The sequence below is a fragment of the Antechinus flavipes genome, chromosome 2 (genome assembly GCF_016432865.1).
Source record: "Antechinus flavipes isolate AdamAnt ecotype Samford, QLD, Australia chromosome 2, AdamAnt_v2, whole genome shotgun sequence".
In the NCBI taxonomy this organism is placed as follows: domain Eukaryota; kingdom Metazoa; phylum Chordata; class Mammalia; order Dasyuromorphia; family Dasyuridae; genus Antechinus; species Antechinus flavipes.
The window spans coordinates 244,876,665-244,897,564 of record NC_067399.1 but is presented as its reverse complement, the minus strand read 5'-3'; the positions used below and the strand labels follow the sequence as shown (position 1 = coordinate 244,897,564).

The window sequence follows — 20,900 nt, the reverse complement described above, 5'->3', positions numbered from 1 at the left end:
TGACCTGTCTGGGTTAGCAGACTATGTAGGCCAGCCCAGTGAGCTAAATGCCTGACCTGACCTGGTTTTAGCAGAAGGTCATGAATGGCTGGCTACAGTTTTAAAAAAGTGATGGCTCCTATTTTTAAGGCAGGATCTGTGTGGGGGCGCATTAGTCAGGCCTGGGAGATTGCAAAGTGCAAGATCCCGGGGTGCCCCTGACATAGACTTCTTGGTTTCCCTGAAATAGGCCTCCAGAATGGGGACGGAAGCGTCCGCCTCACCGGAACAGTTCACTAAGATAAAAGGCACTGATGTGATCCAGGAAAAGGCCAAAGAAAATGATGTAGACAAGGTGTCTAAGCTAAAGGAAAGGCAGAGCAGCTGTGGCCTTGAGGTGGACTGTTCCTATGGAGTCCTTCAAGCCAAGATTGTGGAAGGGGAGTTGGAATTGGCTCCCTCAAATGAAGAGAATGAGAAGCACATACTTACCTTGCAAACTGTGCATTTTGCCACAGATGAAACCGACCACCAGGAGATGAGCCAGTTGACGGTGCAGCCAGCAGAAGGAATGCACGTCATGGTGCAGCAAGGAGAGAGTGGCTTACAATCCTTACTAGTGTTGCAGCAAGACATCAATGTTCAAACGGAGTTAAATGAGATACCCCACCAGAATTTGCACCAGTGTGTTGCAATAAGCATTCAGGAAGAGGTCTTTTCACTTCATGAAATGGAGGTGATGGAGATTAATGTTGTGGAAGAAAGTGTTGAAGTTTCCAGTGAAGAAGATAAATTGACAGTTAACTCACCATTAGATGAAAACACAGAATTAATAAAGGTAGAAAACTTTTATTATATACAGCTTTCTTAAGGGCAACAACTTTTAATCATTCTCTGCAGAACTAGTGATGTGATTTTTTTTTTCAATTAAAAAACAAATCTACATTAAAGTATTTAGGGAAGTGCATGTTACATGTCCTTGAGATGGGAGAGTTAATAAATTGCCTACTTGAATATTTTAGATGCATTTTAGCATTGAAAATATCACATTTTTATTTATGTTTAAGATTGGGAAGTACTAAGTTAATATATTAAATCTGAACAAGTTTGATATTTTTGTAAATGATTGTATTTTTTTTAATTAGGATGAAGACAAAGATATATATGGGGCTGAAGAAGGGGAGGTCCAGCAGTTATGTGAAGAAAGAGAATTTACTGATCAAAAGGAAGAAATATTTACTTTTGAAAAACTCAGAGAGGGAGAAAAGGAAGAAATCATTCTGCTACCAGCCAACTCAGAAATTGAAGAGCATGAGGATATACACTCATCAGAACAAGACATTGATGAGGTCTCTGGAACTGCAAAAAATCAAGCGAAGTCGAAGGGTAGGCAAAATTAAAGTAATTTATGTTATGTAAAGTGAGTACTTTTACAAGTGGGTAATTTTTAATTGTCTTCAAAATATTAAAAATAGATGACAAATGGATATCTGATCAACTCAAGAATTTTTTTTCATTCATGCAGAATCTATGGAAATTTCCAATATGGATAAGGATCATAACTCTTCTTTGATTTATTGTTATAGAGAATTGCCCAAGGCACTCAGAGGTTAAGTGGCTTGCTTGTCAAAAATAGCACTTGAACACAGTCTTCTAATTTCAAAGCTAGCTGCCAAGTTAACTTCTTGAATAAATTAGTTATTTTTTTAAAAAGCTAAAAAGATGTTTTACCTGAAGATAGATTTACTTTAAAATTGCAGCAGAAATGCAGGTATGATTTGTTCTCAGAGTAAACTTAATATTTTATCCTAGCGCTTATTTGCACAGGAGAGGTTTCACATGTTAACACCTTAAATGTTTCATGTATACATCAAAACAAAACAAATTCAATTTTTTGGATTTATCAATATTGATAGCTTTTTATTTGGAGTGTTATATAACTACCTCTTTGTTTAGCTTGTTAGATCCTATTTGATTTGTTTTGTTTAGAGCAAAGCATAGTAGATATATTCAATTCAGTTCCATTAGTATATGCTATTTAATGATATTTTTAGCTAAGCTCTTTTTTTAAAAGTGATTTACATATGTCACAGCAAAAGCAATTAATTTTGCTATTCTCAACCTGAATAAAAACAAGAGAGTCTACATTTCTGAATTATTAGTATCATCTGAAGAAATCAGTTATTTTTGTTATTTTATTTCACAGGTCATTAATCAAGAATTTTTATGATAGCAGTTGGATTGGAATTTAAGGAAAATTATTCTCTCAATTATTAACATTTGAAAGTATTTTAAATAATAATTTCTTTTGAATACATTCACTTTAATATTTTACTTTAATTTCAATATTTTTTAAAATTAAAAAAATAATTTTTAAAAATGAAAAATGTAAAAATAATTTTTACTTTAATTTTTTTTACTTTACTGTTTTTAAAGAGCCTCATTTTCACTTTTAGAGATACTTCTATGCTGAGCACAGCCCCTTCTGTCCCATAACAGATGATTTCGTAAATTGATTTGACCATAAAAGTTTGTCAACAGATTGCCAACACTTTGGTGGTAAAAATCTATCTGAATTTAGCTATTCTAGTGTTTAGATAATACATGTGATCTCTTGTTGGACCCATATTTGGGCCCATTTCAGCCTTGTACTGTCTGCCAGAGTTCACATTTTGCTGTTATGGCTCTTGGAGAATTATCTCCAAATCACAATAAACATTTGTTGATTATTTGTTGATTAGAAAGTAGTAAATACACATTAATTTTTTTGAGTACAAATGTTATGGTTCCATCTTGGTATAAAAGGGATATTTTCTGAAAGATTATCCTGGCAGAATACTGATTTGACAAGTTGCAAAGGCTTTGAATAAATGTATATTTAGATCACCAATCAAATTATTGTTTTAAAAAATAGAAAACCAGCTTAAGTCTGAAGATTTTATCACTGGAAAATTATCCTTCAATCAATGATTTTTTTTTAACCATAAAAACTGCTTATGCTACGACTGATGATAACTAGCCATATAACCTTGACCAAGTCACTTAAACTCCCTGACATCAGGTGCCTCATATTTAAAATGTGGGGGTTGAATTAAATGGCTTTTGGAGTCCCTTCTAGTTTTAAAATTATGATCCTGTGATCAAATAAACTCTAAGGCATTGTGAGTTGGATCCCTCACTACAGACAGGGATTTAAAAGTATACACGTTGATGAAATCACATATATTTTAAAATAATAAATACATTATTTTTATAATTAACTTGATGTTTAGTGCCTATAATGCAAGAAGTTTTTTTTCTCTCCCTAACTGTTTACATATAATGCTGTCTGTAAAATATATAGTGTGTATTTTCTGAACTATTTCATTGAATTTTTAAATGAGGGATTTTCAGGTTAAATGTCGTTAGTGGAATTTAATGGTAAGCACATTTTTCCAGAATAAAGAACATTTTTTAATAATTGAATGTAAATGCAATATTTTTTATCTCATAGGAATGAAGCGAACCTTCCATTGTGAAATATGCATATTCACCTCTTCTAGAATCTCAAGTTTTAATCGTCACATGAAAACTCACTCTGATGAAAAACCTCATATGTGTCATCTCTGTCTGAAAGCCTTCCGTACTGTCACTCTTCTGCGGAATCACGTGAATACACATACAGGTAAGACAAGGGGGAAATGCATTGATGACTCTCTAAACCCCACAAACTTCATCTTCTCCACAGAATCTTATTACAGGAGGAGAGTAAGAATTGCATGTAACACTAGGATTAGAGCATCTCAAAGCCAAGAGATGAGTAGCATATTCAGGTTTGCAAATAAGATCTTAAAATTATCCAAAAATAGAATACAATTTAGTCATACTTAATGATTGACCAAAAATCCTTCTTTTGAAAAGGAGTTGCAACTTAAGACCATAGGAAAACTGATTTGAATAGCTGTAGAGGCAAAGGAGATAAGAAGGGAAGACAGCTCCTAAGTGGATGAAAAAATTTGAAGACCTCCAGGAATGAGATATTGCTCTCTTAAAGAGGAGTGTATATGTCAGAGATTAATTATACATGTTCAGGCAAGACAAAGTTAAAAAGGAAGATTGGTCCTGGGAGAGGAAAGAATAGATGAATATCTATGTATGTTTGTGTAGGATGTCTAATAGTTTATGACTTTACACTCACAAAATTGAATTAAATTTGGAGAATGTGCCAATGCACTGCATCAATATCAAATAAAGTTGTAAACTGAATACTTAAATCAACGTGTTCAAGATACTCTTTTCTCATTGTGGAAATTAGGAAGGGAAGGATTCAAGAGATAAAAGTGCTATGTTTTTTAACATTTTCTCATTTTTAGGTGTTAAAATCAGTAATCCCAGAATGAAATAAGGGTTAGGGTTTTTTAATCATCCAAAGAAAATGTTCTTTGTTCCGACCTGAAATATTATCCCATTTTATTGATGCATTATGATTTAGCATTGTAAAATTTTTTGAGCTGTTTAAAATTTAGCATGCTCTCATATCTCCATATTACTGATTTATGGCTGGAAAACTTAAGGAGTAAACTTCATTCACAAAATTTTAAAGTAGAAAAACATTTGTTTTTTACAGGCACCAGACCATATAAATGCAGTGACTGTGATATGGCATTCGTGACTAGTGGTGAACTTGTACGACACAGACGTTACAAACATACTCATGAGAAGCCATTTAAATGTTCAATGTGCAAATATGCTAGTGTAGAAGTAAGTGCCATTCTAGGTGCTTTATCATACTTTTCATATGCTTAAAGTTTAATATTATCTTGTAAGAAATTCTATAGCAGATATGCTTTTTAATTTTTAATAGTGATATATACCAAAATGATGATTTATAGATCTTGACTAATTTTTAAAAAACAATACAGCAAATAATAAACCATTTAAAATGTTTTCTAAAGTTTAAATGGAACAGTAAGGATGGGAAGTTGTACACAAATGCCATATGTATATACTTATGCTAACTAACTAAAATCTAGAAACACTAACCTGTAATGGAATTTGAGACTATTTGCTTTGCTTTTGAAATGAGCATTTCTCTGAGTCTGAGATTTCAGTGTAATAAGACATGGTTTTAACATCTATCATGAATTTGTAGCTGTTTTTAGTATATTTTCAGAATTAAACTATGTTTAAGAAATACAAGACATCACTTCATGTTATTTTGCTAAATATTTTAAGGTAGAATTCATTTGTATTCATTGTTAAGAAGTCTTCAAAATATATTTTATCTGATCTTTTGAAGTGTGTTTAGTCTGAATTTTTGAGCACAAATCAGTTATAATTGGAATTGACCATTTGCTTCTTTCAAATTAAGGACAAGTTTCCAAAAGCATAACATCAAGCATAGTTTTTTTCTACTTTCAGTTACAGGAATGTTGCCTTTTAAACATTTAGCCTTATATGTCACGATCATTTCACAAAAGAGAAATTACATTTCAGTTATACATAGCAGCAGTCTCACTTTTCAAGTAAAATGGCAGCAAAACAAAATTAAGCTTCACCTATTATCAGAAAAATATTTAGGGAAAGGTACATTGGAACAGTATACTGAGACTGACAGAAAGAGAAGCATGCTACTTTAAAATGAATAATAATTACATAGTGCTATAGTTTCTCAAGCATACATGTTATCAGATTCTAAAATAACTTAAAAAAATGTTTTGCAATCACACTAAAGACAGAAACTTTATAATTTTATTATAAAGTCAAAAACCTAAAATTTTTGAAATGCAACTACATGGGAATTTGGGGAATTAAAGAAAAGTGGGTAGTCACATGGTCTTATGACTTTGCTTTCTGCCAGTTCTGCTCTTAAATCACACCAGAAAGATGACAGTCTGTCTCCAGAGTCCCAAATCACATCCTGTATTTTATGTAGGTTTGGTTTCCATCATCTCGTTCCTTAGTGTATCTTACTCCTTGCCATGGACAACAACTTCAGAGTTGGTAGCTTCCCTGGGTTCTCATTTCCTTTTCTCCTCTACCCTCAATATACCACAAGAAAAGAAGTCAAAAGCTTAATTGGGATCTCCTCCAGAAAAGAAGATTCTATACTCACTGTTAGGAAAATTGTCCTTATATTTAAGTGATACAATACCATACCATAGACTAAATCAGTTTTCTCTTGTTCTACCACTTCATACACTTGAAAATATATAGAATTGTTATACAATTGTATCCTTCCCGAAGAAATTTAGTTGCTTTACTTTTTTTTTGAATATTCTGATCTTTTACATCTTTTGAATTTCTGCATGATCACTTTTTGTCTCATAGATATCAGGTACTACAGATAGACTAGAGATGCTCAATATATACAAAGGTTATAGTACTTCTGTTGGTAATGACTATTGGAATTATTGTATAACATATAATCGTTCATAGCCTCTGGGTGAATTCTGAATAGACAACAATGTGTCTACAGCCTGTCATAAAGATTCTTAAGGACCAAAGAAAATTAGCTAAATAATAATATATAGGATTTTTCTCCCTCCTTTATTATAGTTTTGTTGGTATAGTACAATCAGAATATAATATTGCTAATTTTCTTTAAAACATGTAGCAGAGAAGGAGAAGTAAGAGCTCAAAAAGATTTAGAGATGCAGTAAAGCACAAAGAAAGATTATAGAAAGGGTTTTCAATTCATTTTACTCTAGGTGGTTCCTTAATAGAATAAATTTGTGTAAATATATTTTTTAATTATCTAATTTCAATTAATTATCCTTAGACTGTTTCATTTTTAAATTTATTGTTTTTATTTATTATTGTTATTTTTAATTAATTTTAATTTAATTTAGTTAATTCTGTTGATTTAATTTGTATAGGGGTCTCTGTGAGGAAATTTCCCCCAGAGTGACTTCTACCTAGTTAGGTTTGGGATAGAAAATGTACCAGTGATTTCACTGGCACAGAAAACTATCAGGTGAGGGGGGGGAAAAACCTTTATTCAGTGCAGGTTATCTCTCTCCTCTATAGTTACCTAATTTACTTGCACTTGTCCCAGATCAAATGGAGAAGGAACTGTCATGGCTTAAGGGCCACACCACAACTGCCTCTTACACCCTTAAAACAAAAGTATCTTTGAAATAGGGATGCAAGAAATTGTGCATATAACGTGCTATATATATATTATCTTGTCCTATATAGGGTCTAATAATTTAAAGATTAAAAAATTCTGATAACATTAAGGGAGTTAGAACTTGATGGTTTTTTGCCTTTGTGCTTCTATGTGCTTCTATAATATAATATAAACTTTTCAAGTGTTTAAGTATATGCTACCATAGAAACAAAATAAAATGCAGGGAATTGAGTAGCTAAAACTGAAAATTTCCTTTATAATGTGAAAGCAAATAATAATGTTCGTAGAAGTAGATTTTAACCTACTGTTGTACATCTGCTGATTACAAAATAAAATGCCACATACAATGTATTACAGTTTTTAATTTATTTTTCAATTATTTGTATTAAATGGTTTGATTGAAAGAAAATAATTTACTTCAACACATATAAGTATTATTGGATATTTTAAAAACTTATAATTTGTTTTTTCCAATTTTTGGTTTTACAACAAAGTTTCTTCTTTTGTGTCTTTCACTCATATATTAGGCAAGCAAATTGAAACGTCACATACGTTCACATACTGGAGAACGCCCTTTTCACTGTTGTCTCTGTAGCTATGCTAGCAAAGATACCTATAAACTGAAAAGACACATGAGAACTCATTCAGGTAAAATGTTTTTTCATATTTAAGTTCAATCAAGTAATATCATGTTCAAATGTAATAGGGATAATTATGGATTAATTCTAGAATAATTGTACTATTATAATAGAATCTAGAATTTATGTAGAATAATATCTACATAAATTCTAGATTCTATTATAATTATAGAATAATTATAGATCATATATTTGGAGCTGAAAGCATCTCATAAATGATTTGGTGCAATCTTTTAATTTTACAAAAGAACTAAAGAAGGCCAGAGAATTTAAAGGACTCATCAAAGGTCACACAGTAACAGAGCTGAGATTTGAACACAAATCCTCTGTGTACTAATTCTGATTGCAATCTAATGTTACTTCTGCTGCAAAATTATTTCCTGAATCTTAAATTTTGAGATTTAGATTTTATGTTTAATAAGTTTATTACATGATACATTATATTAATTACTAATTTAATTAATGATTTGTATATGTAATTATACATAAATGTGTAATTATAATTAATATGTAATAATAGTATGAGTTTAAGTAAACATTAAGAATAGTGACATGTCCCTGTTAATTTGAGCTTAAAGTACACTCATGTAAGACTACAAAATGGTCTTTTCTGAATTTTTGTTTCTTTTTTGGAAGTTTGCTTTTTTGAATTTTTGAAATACTTAAAACAAAACTTCCAAAATGAATCTGTAAAGTTTACTTAGGTAATTGTGCACCACTGAAATTACTGAATTATTATTTAGTGAATCAAAAACCATACAAATAGCTGCTTTTTTTTTCAATAATTACTTATCCTTTGTTTGATAGGGTTGGATTCTACTTCTTAAATCCCTTTCAACTCTAAATCTATATTCTTTTAATTTAACTGAAGGCAGATGACTTAATTAGGTACCTAGCACATCAGAAAGATAATCAAATAAACAGGTTAAGGAACAGAAGGATAAACAAATGCTGGATACAGACTAGTATCATATCTTCCATTTTTCCCTCCCATTTATTAGAAGTTTTAAATTATTTTGGTTTTATATTCTCAGTGCCTCACATATTTAGCAGTAGAACTTTATTAGCTCTTTGTTTGAATTAGTTGGACTGCATTGGACCACAATGTGTCTATGTTGTACTAGAGCCATTTATTTATTTTAAAAATATTTTGTTTTTTCCCCAATTACACATTAAAACAATTTCAAACTTTTTTTTTTAAGTTTTGAGTTCCAGATTCTGTTTCTCTTCCTTGCCTTCCCTCCTTTCTGAGATGATTAGCAGTCACACTGGACCCATGTAACTCTGACATTTCATCTGTCACCTTGAATTATAGGTGAAAAACCTTACGAATGCTACGTCTGCCACGCCAGATTCACCCAGAGTGGTACCATGAAAATACACATACTGCAGAAGCACAGTGAAAATGTCCCCAAACATCAGTGTCCACACTGCTCTACAGTCATTGCAAGAAAGAGCGACCTTCGTGAGTAGCTGATTGCTTCAGTCAGATTTACATTGATTTTCCTTCTCGTGTTCATTTCTGTCTTATCTGCTAGAAGTCTTTTTTCACAAAGTGATCTGGTGCCACCTGGTGGCCAGAGTGACAAGTGCATGCTCTTTCCAATCCCCACATCTGCAGAGCTGAGTTTGCTCTTCCTGGTGTGTTGTTTTATGGATCTTTGCAAGGAGTGTTGAAGGGCAGCAGGAGCATGACTGCCTCCGTTTCACACAGATGGGGATGCTGAGCCTAAAAGCAGACTTCCCAAGGCTGGGGAAAAGGAGACCAGAAAGCTGGTCTTGACCACTGAACCAGTAGCCTCCATAGTAGCGTCTTTCTCATTGGCTTTTGAGATATTTGAATTAATATTCAAAGTCAGTTAATCAGTTTGGTTAAATTTAAAGTATTAATTTGAATTATTAAATTATTAATATAATTCAGTTGTGGAAATTGGAGGTCATAAAGATCAAGATTGGGTACTTTTATAATTAACACTGAAAAATAATTAACTAATGATATTCAGGGGTTTTAGAATTGTTTACATCTCTCTTAAAAGGTTCAAGTATATGAGGATCATGATTCTTTGAATTAGAAAGGATCTTAGAGAACAGCTCCTACAAGTCCCTTGGCATAAGCAGGAAATGACGGCCTTTGCACTATCCTGCTCCTTGACCATTTCCAGTAATGGCAAACTTACTGCCTCACAAGCCTGTGCCATTTTTGGATGGTGACAGTTATTTTAAACAATCTCCTATCAGGTAGTGTCTGCCTCACTAACTCCCACCTAGGAATTGTGGTTCAGCCCTTTTCTATAGAGAGTCATTTTCCCACAACATCCCTTTAAGACAGCTATTTTTTCCCCTGTGTCTTCTGTTCTTCAGACTGCAGATCTTCAGTTATTAAGCATTTCTTATATGGAGACTTTCTAGACCCTTCAGTCATGGCTGTCTTTCCAAAGTGAACTTCCATTTGTCATTGCCTTAGAACCCCCAGAGCAGTATGTAGGATCTCCAATTTGTTCTGATCAGTGGATGTTGTGTTTCTGTTAAGGCGGCCTAAGTTTGCACAATGTCTGCCACAACCCTTCACCTAATTGTATCCACAGAGCCATCTCCAGGAAGCTCAGACACCTCTTCTTTCCCTCCTTGGGTAGGTTTTTTTAAGAAACTCTGAGCCCATATTTAACTTTCCAATAACTTTTTGAATATTTGCTTGTGATTCCTCTCAGGTTCGTGTGTCCCCTCTCCTGGCATTGCTCCCTGAAATCATTTATTCTGTGGCACAGGGATCTGTGAATCCATCTAACAGTACTTCCATCTAGCTCACATTTCTCTAACTTAGAATTTATAAAACTTTATCTTATTATATCTGGGCAGAATGTGAGAAATCTAACCCTTGTGCTCTCCACTGACCCTTTGTTTTATATTATGAGAATGCTAAGGCCTAGAAGTCAAATATACCACAACATAAGTGACACCATCAGAACTAGAACCCAGGTTTCTTGACTTCCTATTCAGGGCTTGCCCACAAGTATCTCTTGGATGTCTTGCAAGAATCAGTATAATGACAATTCTCCCCGATCTAGTTGGCTCCTCAAAAAAAGGAAATTATTACTTTAGCTCATTATTAGATGAAGTGGACATTTACATTAAGTAGCTTGAATTTATTTAACAATCTCTTGAAAAATTCATTCCAGGGGCAGCTAGATGGTGCAGTGAAAGAGTCCCGACCCTGGATTCAGAAGGACCTCTTTTCAAATCTGGCCTCAAGACATTTAATACTTACTAACTATGTGATCCCTAGCAAGTCACTTAATCCCAGTTGCCTCACCAAAACAAACAAAAAAAAAATCCAATCTAGAAAATTTTGTTTGTTATTTTGAATCATCCACACTAGTCTTTATTTCTAAAATCTACCTTTCTTTAGATTTTGAAGTTTGCTTCCAATTTTTGTTTTCTGTGTCTCATATATAAATAGAAGTTTTTGAGCACATGGACAATTTTTTTTTTCAGTGCTTTGGATGTAATTTATTCAGTCCTGAAAAAATAAACATTTTTTAGTTTAATTTAATACTATATTTTAATTTACTTTGTGCTTCAGGTTTCTCATAATCACATTCTTTCGAAATGTTTGAGTCTTAGAAAGATTCCAATTAATGAAAAATATGGGCATCAAATAGGAATAAAAGTAGTTCTGCATTCTTTTTGTCATGTTAACATCAGACCATCATTCCTCAAGTAGTACTGTTTCTTTATTACTGTTTTTCTTTGATAATTATTAAATAATAGCCCTTCTCTACTGCCATTATAATTTTTATTAATCAGTTGGTCAGTATTTAAAAGTTTAATCTTTGATGTCATAATGCTTCTAATGGATAAGCATCTCCAATGAGTCTTCATAAAATGTCTTTATCTCTCTTTGTTCTTTTTCTTCTTCCTCTTCAAAAATTCATGCTACAGAGACTTCTTATTAACATTTTACCAAACATTTAATATTTCATGTTATACAAATTGATCAGTTTAGTGGTCTAAGGTATCCTTAACTCCAAAAGTAGAGAAGTGTGTGCATAAATATGTGTGTATAATAATGTTATGTGTAAGCAGACATACATATATGTATGTAACATTTTTATGTTTAATTATGAACATTCTAACACAGTGAGTATGATACTGTATAATAATTTCCCAATGGAACTTTAAAAAGAACATGAATTTTTAAAATCAGGTTACTGAGAAAACCCTAAGGATATTTTTCTCATGTTGTCCTAGGAAACAGGATTGTGTATATCACATTCCATTAATAGTTTATATGTGGAGTGTCCTAAAAGTCTTAGTGCAGTTTTAAGTGTGTCTCTCCTGCCTTTTTTTCTTTAGCCCAAAATTGCACTAAGACTTTTGGGACTTATTATATAGTTGTCCTTTCCATTTCATTAAGATTAAAGGGAACTGTATGCTCCCATGATTTGGAAAATGTGAGTAAATTTTTTGACTCTCCCTTTGTCCCAGAGAAAAATTGTGCATTTTTCTTTTCCTTTTATGAGTTATTTCCAGTATTATAAAATTGTAAATTACTGTCAGATTATTATAAAATTGTAAATTACTGTCAGATTTGGGTTAAGTATTTATTCATAGACTTTGTGTAATCTTTGGCTTCTTCAAAACTCCCAGGCAATTCCCAATTCATTTCTTATGCCAACCCATGATATATCCAAACCAAGATAGAGACAGTTACAATGTAGAAGGAATACTCATATTCCATATTTCCCAAGTTAAGTTGGTTGTTTAACCTAGTAAATTGGCATGCAAATTGTTTTATATGAAACAGAAGCTATTTGAATAAGTATGAGTCAGCATAAGTGGGACATATCAAAGCTATGCAATTATCAGCTTTTTGTTTGGCTTCTTACACAAAGTAGAACAGAATTGTCGTGCCTAAAAGCCTGATTCAATTGAGCAAAAATCACAATACGGCATGCTTAATCAGACCTTGATAAACATATCAATGAGAAGAGACACATGAAGTGCCATTTGGTTGTAGCTTACATAGTATTTTTAGTGCTTGAATCTTGAGAATATAAACTAACAATTTGCAAACATAATCTTAAATTTTAAAATAAAAGAAAGCAACCTCATTATTCTAGAAGGTGGAGAGTGTATATGAAAAACTTAGTTTTTAAAACTATCCTGATTCTACAGGTAATGAACATGTGAAAAATAACTTTATTCTAATACTAAATTCCGTTCTCAAGTGATGAATGTTACTGAAGTAAGATTCTAATAGATGGTTAAATTAGAGAAAAATCTTCCAATCTTACCGGGACACATGACATTTTTAGGTGTCCATTTGCGAAACCTACATTCCTATAAAGCTACTGAGATGAAGTGCCGTTACTGCCCCGCTGTATTTCACGAGCGCTATGCCCTCATCCAGCACCAGAAAACTCACAGAAATGAGAAGAGATTCAAATGTGACGACTGCAACTATGCCTGCAAGCAGGTACTTTGTGTGTGTGGGCAAGTTGGGGCACATGGCAGGTGTGCTCCAGCCTCTGGATCCCAGTGACCCTCTTCGATTTATAAGGGCTATTTCAGGATTACCCCTAGAATTTTGAATTGACCCCCCGCCTCCCACCGCCTGCCCTTCCCTCCATGGTGAACTTAGGGGAGGAGGATACATGCAGGGTGTGGGCATCATTGGAAAGAATATCCACTTGGAGGAGATCCTCAATCCACTTAAATATTTCAGAATAATGAGAAACCTTCCACAAACTGGTACTTTAAAATTGATCTCCTATTAAAGATATTTTTGCCATTGATTGTGAGGTAAAAAAAAGGATCATAAAGTATTAATTAGTGCCCACCTTTATCCCACTTCCAAAAGATCCACTTTTTCTGATTCCTGATTTCTTCCAATGTTATCATCTTTCTAAGCCTCCTATAAACCTGCTGCTTTGGAGTCACCTTAGAGTCCTTCCTCTGCCTTGATTTCCACATTCTGTTAGTAGTTGAGTCCTATAGATTCACAATATCTCTCGTATTTAGATCCTCATTCACAGTCTTACTTAGATTGCCACACTAATTAAGGTGCTTTTTTCTGTTAGCTTAAATTAATATAATACCTTTGCCTCTAGTTTCTTTGTCCCCTCTAGCCTCAATTCATCTTGTTTTCCAAATCTCTAGTCTGCTGCTGAAAAAACTCTCTGCAGTTTCCCATTACTAGCTAAATGAAGCTTTGATTTCTTAGCATGAAATTCAAGATGTCCACTACTCAAGGTAACTGGATACTGAGTTGTGGTAATCCAAAAAAATTCATGAGTTCCTTTCAAATTTTTACCAAATGTGTTAGGTAGAATTTACTTTTTAGTAATTATTTATAGTAATCTTTGAGAGAATATGCCATTTTTGGAAAATTTATTTACAGTGCTAGAGGTCTTCTGATTTTAAAGTTAAATAAATTCAACAAACTCAGCATCACTATATAATTTATTAAGTTGCATATTTACTTTAGCAATATAAATTCATATAAGTATAAATACAATAATTAGTATCCCAAAACAGTTATTTTTTAAAGGGAAAAACATTAATGTGAGGTTCAATTACAGGACTGCATAGAAAATTAGAAAATCATCAAGTAACGAAACTACAAGATATGCTATGTAACTTGTGTGGTTAGCTCCTAAAAGGCAAGGAGAAAATAAATAAATTCTTTTAAAAAAAATTATCTTGTGTGTAAGTCTTTAATCAGTCTGTTTGGGGAAGATTTTTCTGAGCTCATTCACAGTTGGAATCAACCAAGTACTTATTGAGGATATATTATTTACTGATTAATATTCTAAGTTCTTAGAGAGAAAATAATCCAAGTATATATAATACATGGAATGACTACTGTTTTAGGATTTTCACTTACTTGGATTTTTTCCTTCTAGGAGCGGCACATGACAGTACATAAACGTACCCACACAGGAGAGAAACCATTCACCTGCCTTTCCTGCAATAAATGTTTCAGGCAGAAACAACTTCTGAATGTTCATTTCAAGAAATACCATGATAAAAATTTCATACCAACTGTTTATGAATGCCCCAAATGTGGCAAAGGTTTTTCACGATGGGTAAGATAATTTAAGGAAAGATTCTGTTATGACAAAGATGAGTACCATACTTTTCTCTACCGGAAAAGTTTTGGAGGGCACTAATCACATCTACTATATCTATATTATTCTAAGACATACAGTTTTGCTATTTTTAATATTATAAAATATAATTATAAAATACTTTTTTGCTCTTGCTTTGTTGGTTTTAAGGTTTGGAATTTTTTATTTTATTGATCCTTTTTGTTTTTTACAAGTTGCTTCTCAGTAATTACCTTCTTCCCTTATAACAAACAAAAACAGTTGATCAGAACCAACTGATGTAGTAATTGAGTCAAACAATACATGTAACATTTCCCATTCATAGTCTGTTGCCTTTTTACTGACAGGAGGGAAATGTCCCATCAATGACCCTTTGGAATGAGTATTAATAATTGCATTTAATCTAATTTCTAAGTCTTTTAGTGTTGTTTTCATTTATATTATTATTGTAGTTCTATGTATTGTTTTCCTGATACTAAAGTCTTCATTCTGCAGCAATTTATCTTATTCTTAATTTCTTACAACACAATATTCCATTATATTCATACACCATAATTTGTTCAACAACTTCCCAAATTATGGGCACCTACTTTGTTTTTTCAGTTGTTTTGCTACTTCCAAAGGTTGCTATGGATTATTGTAGTATATGGGGGTTTTTTTCTGTAATTGATACTTAGTGGTGGGAATACTAGGTCAAAAGGTATGAACATCTTAATTTTAGATAAAAATGGAAATTTTACATGTATTATCAAAGTACATACATAGCACTCTAAAACAAGTAAGTCATACACAAATATAAAGCTGTTGAAAAGCTTTTTGACTTCCCCAAATCATAACTTTTTATTTAAATAATTTACATACTTCATGGGATTGTACTAGTCTGGGAAGTCCATCAAGACCTACCCTATGCTTTTTTCTTATTTTTTCTTAAAGTAATTTTGGATGGAAATTCCAGTGTTAGAAGAATCATCTCACATTAAAATTGATATACCTGGCTGGGTTCAGAAGAAAATTAGAAAAGGACACTAATACTTCTATTACATCTTACCTGCTAGCTAAAATTGAATATGCATAGATTTTTTATATAATTTTATCATGCAATAACAGCACCGGACCAGGAGTCCAGAGAACTGGATTTAAATAATGGTCCTCCTAGTAACAAACTGTAATATTGAGCAGGTCATTCTTTGTGGGGTCTCATTTTCTCACCTGTAAATTTGGAGGGTTGGAGTGAGTTGTTTCTAAGGTGTTCTGACCTAGTGCAGAGAGAGTCTGAAGGAAGCCCGAGGTTTGCATTTGTGTCTCACTAGCATGGGAGGAGGGCTCTGGACCACTGTTTGTAGCATCCCCTCTATCCTTCATCTCTGACAGGATGATGTCATCCTGCTCTAACCACCAGCCTGTAATCTTTGAGATTAGAAATTAGTTTAATGCTATCTTTTGTTTTATGGAATAGACACATTCCAGAAAATCTGGCTGCAAAGTGACTCTTAATGAAGTATTTACTTCTGTTGTAAAACAAGACCCATGTTCCCCATGAAAATGATTCCCCTTTACTGAAGTAGTTTGTCTTGAATATTCCCACTGGTATGTTGAATGTTTTGGGTTTTTTTTTTTTTTTTGAGAATTCTCTTGCCACACTTTGAATAAATCTGCTCCACTTTTTTAGCAACAGGATATTTTCTATCTTGCTACACCATATGTTGTTTTATCAAATGATAGGAATTTCTTCTTATCCCTCCTACACATTCATAGCTCTTTAAGTTTAACTTCACTTTCTCCTTTTCATAACAGTATTTATTAAGCAATGCTATGATAGATCATTTCAGCAAATGCTATTTTATGTGAGTTGAAAATTCCTTATAGGCAAAGTTTTGGGGGTTTTATTCATTTTTACAGAATCTGCATAATTCTGTAAATTCTACAAAACAAAACTATTCAGCTACATGAATAAAAATATCTGTAGTAATAAATAGTATCATCTTTATTTGTACAAATGGTTAAAGGTTGATATGACCCAGTTTTCTCAGTATTTATATCTTAGATCATAAATATTTTGCTAAAAAGTCAGAAAATAATGTTGCTTTCATTATGCTAACTGAAACATTTTTTACCAACAGAATAATATGCGCAAACATTCTGAGCATTGTGAAGCAGTGAAAGGAAAGGCTGTGCCATCAGCAAAAGGAAGGAAAAATAAAAAGAAAAAACAAAAGGACCCAAAACAGAGTGCAAAGGAAGAAGGTAAACACTATTTCATGAGCCATAGGAAATTCATGAGATCAAATATAGAAATACAGATCTTCTGGCATTATAGGGTAGAGGCTGGTTTTTATATTTCCCCAGATAAGTTGGACCATTCCTGTTTGCTTTTAGGAATAGCTTAAATCATGCTTTTATATATATATAGTTTCTTCAGATATTAAATACATGATTAGAAGTATAAATATGCATTATTTTAAATTAAATTATATAAAAAATTCCATGATTTTTCTGAATCATTTCAGTGAACCTGATGAATATTTTAAATTTTCATATAAGAGATTATTAAATGATGATATTCTAGAGATAATCAATAAATTATTATGTAGAGTACTTTTATTTAATATAATTCATATTCTAAGCAGAATAATGCCTGAAAGCATCTACAGTAAGTATTTAATTGTTTATACTCAAAGACTATATATATATACATATATATATATATATATATATTTTTTTCTTTTTTGGCTGAGACAGTTGGGGTTAAGTGACTTGCCCAGGTTCACACAATTAGGAAGTATTAAGGGTCTAAGACTAGGTTTGAACCCAGGTCTTCCTCACTTCAAGGCTGGTGCTCTATCCACTGTGCCCTAGCTGCCCAAGACTATAAATTATTACAATTGTATATGTACTAGTAAATTTTTTTCTTTTATTTAAAAAAATGAGTGTATTACACAATTTTTTACTAAAAAAATTCTTGGATTTTTATTATAAGTAATAAATGTATGTTTAGTTATTATAGAAATTTTGATGCAATAAGCTAATTTGGAAATGTAAGCATCTGTTGGTAATCTCTTACAATTAAAATTCTTAATACAAATAAAAATTAGAGAAACATTTAAAGTTTAAATATTAATGTAAATTTAAAATGCTCTTAAATTGTTATTGTTATGCCTTAAACACTTGGTAACAACACATCTTTGTTAAGGCTCAAAGTTAACAATTACTAACTGCTTATCTTGATTGTTGATGCTGATTAAGGTCGAAAATATTTTATAAATAGACAAAAGATGCATCTCACTTCATATTTATTTTCCTATTTTCAGACTATCTTTGAATTCCCAAAATTTCTTCAGATGGAGACAATATAAGACAAAAAATTGGAAACAATTATGATAGGAATGTTATGACAGAATTAGCCAATTTTGAATAAATATTTAAGGATTTAATTGAAATTTAGTCTTTTTTATTATGATGAAAAGTTAAAAGGTAATTCATGTAAAAGATGAATTTCAGTATTATATCTATTTCCAACTGCCCAAGATTTTTAAAAATTCATGAAACTGAGACTCAGGAAAGCTAAATTGTTTGGTTAAAGTTGCACAATTAACAAGTGTCATGGATTCTGAATTTAGCTTTTCATGCCTCCAAATCTAGAACACTCTCTACTATGCCAAAAGCCTGTCTTCCCATTTTGGCTATTTTTCACTGTAGTCAAAGTAGAACTCTACTAATCATGATAATTTCCTGTTGGCCTTCACTAACATAACAAAGCATAAAATTGATAAAGTTATTATGAACAATGCAATTGAGATGCTTCATTTTGTTGTTGATGCTTTTTCTCATTTTATTCAGATTATCATCTAATGCTTTTGCTTTATTCCACTGGTGAGAACAGAACATTTTCCTTTTTGGCATACTAGTCTTAAATAGTCTAACTATTGATAGACTTCTTTTGAACATTAAGTTCAATGTCATTTTTTAAACAGGAGTAGAAATGACTTTAAACCCCCTCATTACATAAAACATAAATTAATAGCATTTTCTAAAAATCCCCTTGTGATATTTTAAACTGAAGCTGTTCTTCCTTCTCATGTTTGTAGCAGGAAAGCAAAGTAGTCCCTTGGACATTCTTGGCCAATAAGAAAGTTTATCGAATGGTATGAATAACAGTTACTAGTGCTGCAAATATTTAGAATGATTTTTTTTTTTTGGAAATCCTCATTGCAAGGTTTAAGCTTCCTAAGATTGCGAACAAAAATCTTGATACTTCATATGCTTCATAGCACCTAGCCCAATGCCTTGGATATGACAGGCATTCAATAAATATTTGTTGATTGAGCAGACAAACTAGAAGTAATAGACAAATGTAACATAACAGCTTTTTTGATTACAGTATCTGTGTCCTGTTTCTAACAGAAATACAGCTTTGGAAAAAATAACTTAAATTGTTAAACTGTTATGAAATAAATGAAATAAAATGCCGGTTTGCTAGACTATATTTCTAATTTGGAGCAAAAAGATGCTATCCAATACTCAGTTGATCTTTGAAGTGTATCATTTTGGGGCCTAAAACTAATACACAAATAGTAAGGGCACAAAAATAAAAGTATTTATAGTATACCATCATCGAGGATCAATGCTTTAAAATACTTGATTTTATGTTTTAGATCAAGTTACTTTTCAGTGTAAACTTATACATTTGCAGTTTGGAAATTCTGATTTTACCATATCATTGCTAATGTCAAATATGGTCTCTTTTTCATATAAAGTTATTGAGCAGATGCCAATTGAAGATATTTCCATTGTAAACATAGAGCATCATACAAATGAAATTGTTCCTGTCGTATATGGAATGGCAGCAGATGTTGAAGAACCAAAAACAGAAGTGACTTGTGAAATGATCCTCAACATGATGGATAAGTGATGCAGATAAAAATTTTGCATTTTCTTTTAGTACCTCATTTTTAATTAAAGGTTTTTTTTTAGTGTCTAAATTCTAAACACAGCATGATACGTTTAAGAAAATTAATTTTAAAGAACTTTTCAAAAGTTCATAATGGTGCCTAGATTTTCCTACTTACTAGGGTAGAATAAGGTGTTTAGAAATCTACTGAAGTTAATGTTATTCATATCAGTTTTGTAAAGGGCTTACAATTCTGAGTCAGAGCATTTTAACTTCAAAGACATTAAACTTATCCAGGTTAGGACCTTAGCAATTTATAGTTAATAAAGAATGATATTAAAGTTACTCTTTTGATGGTAGACTAAATTGAGTGTGATCTTATGGTAGCAGGTAGTCAAAGCCTGAATTTTTTCTCTTTACTTAAATATATGAATCCATAGTATTTCCAGATAATCCATGCTGTTTAAAATGTATAGCACTTAGAAAAATTTATAGACCTCCTCTGTAAAAGCTGACACTGCCATAAACCTTAAATTACTATTTTTAGTAATGATGCTTTTATTTAACTTACTGTTATGAAATAACTTGAAAAATGACTCCATAAGAAATGAAAAATGATAAAAAGAATTAGTCTAGAAAACAATGAAGAATATATATGGAGGTTTAAAAGAGATTTATTTACCTTTTAGAATTTTTATTATCTGTTAATTATGTTTTAGGCAGATGTAAAACTCCCCTAAATTTAATATCAGATAGCTAAGCTATCATCTACTTGTACATCAATCCATATCTATTGTTACCCATATTGTTATTTAAGCAAGTTTATATTTCTAAAGATAATTGGCAAAGTGAAAAATATTATATTCATGAAGCTACATGTTTTTGAGGAATTTATCTTATTTTTAACTTGTCTTTTTGACATGAGAATATTTGACCTACTTTCTCATTGCATGGGACATGTTATTTCATTTCAATTTCAAATTAACTATTACATTTCTGTATGATGAGCCAAATTTTTCTTTTTTCCTTTATTGAACAGTTACTTTTGGTAAATTTAAGCATGTCTTTTCAGTGTTTCAGAATCATTGATAAGTCAATTCAGGTTCTCAAGATTTTGTGTTCTTTAAAATGTTCCAAATATAGAAGCGCTATACCATTTAATTTATGTTGGTAAA

General features: G+C 31.9%; 1 protein-coding gene across 1 annotated transcript; it reads left to right on the top strand.

Annotated features, from left to right (window-relative positions):
* The first annotated feature begins 238 nt into the window (after positions 1-238).
* CTCFL (CCCTC-binding factor like) lies at positions 239-20,502 on the top strand. The gene is made up of 10 exons (XM_051982975.1): positions 239-817; positions 1,125-1,365; positions 3,473-3,643; positions 4,586-4,719; positions 7,618-7,738; positions 9,044-9,193; positions 13,044-13,204; positions 14,634-14,816; positions 16,958-17,081; positions 19,592-20,502. The coding sequence occupies exons 1-10, from the start codon at positions 239-241 to the stop codon at positions 19,744-19,746; spliced, it is 2,019 nt and encodes a 672-aa protein (XP_051838935.1). The 3' UTR covers positions 19,747-20,502.
* The last annotated feature ends 398 nt before the right edge of the window (positions 20,503-20,900 follow it).

What these genes read in the sequence shown, in the direction of transcription:
- CTCFL (XM_051982975.1), top strand. Translation starts at nt 239, where the DNA reads ATGGGGACGGAAGCGTCCGCCTCACCGGAACAGTTCACTAAGATAAAA. An exon ending in GCAAATATGCTAGTGTAGAA is followed by an intron (nt 4,720 to 7,617) that starts GTAAGTGCCATT and finishes CTCATATATTAG; the next exon opens with GCAAGCAAATTGAAACGTCA. An exon ending in GCAACTATGCCTGCAAGCAG is followed by an intron (nt 13,205 to 14,633) that starts GTACTTTGTGTG and finishes TTTTCCTTCTAG; the next exon opens with GAGCGGCACATGACAGTACA.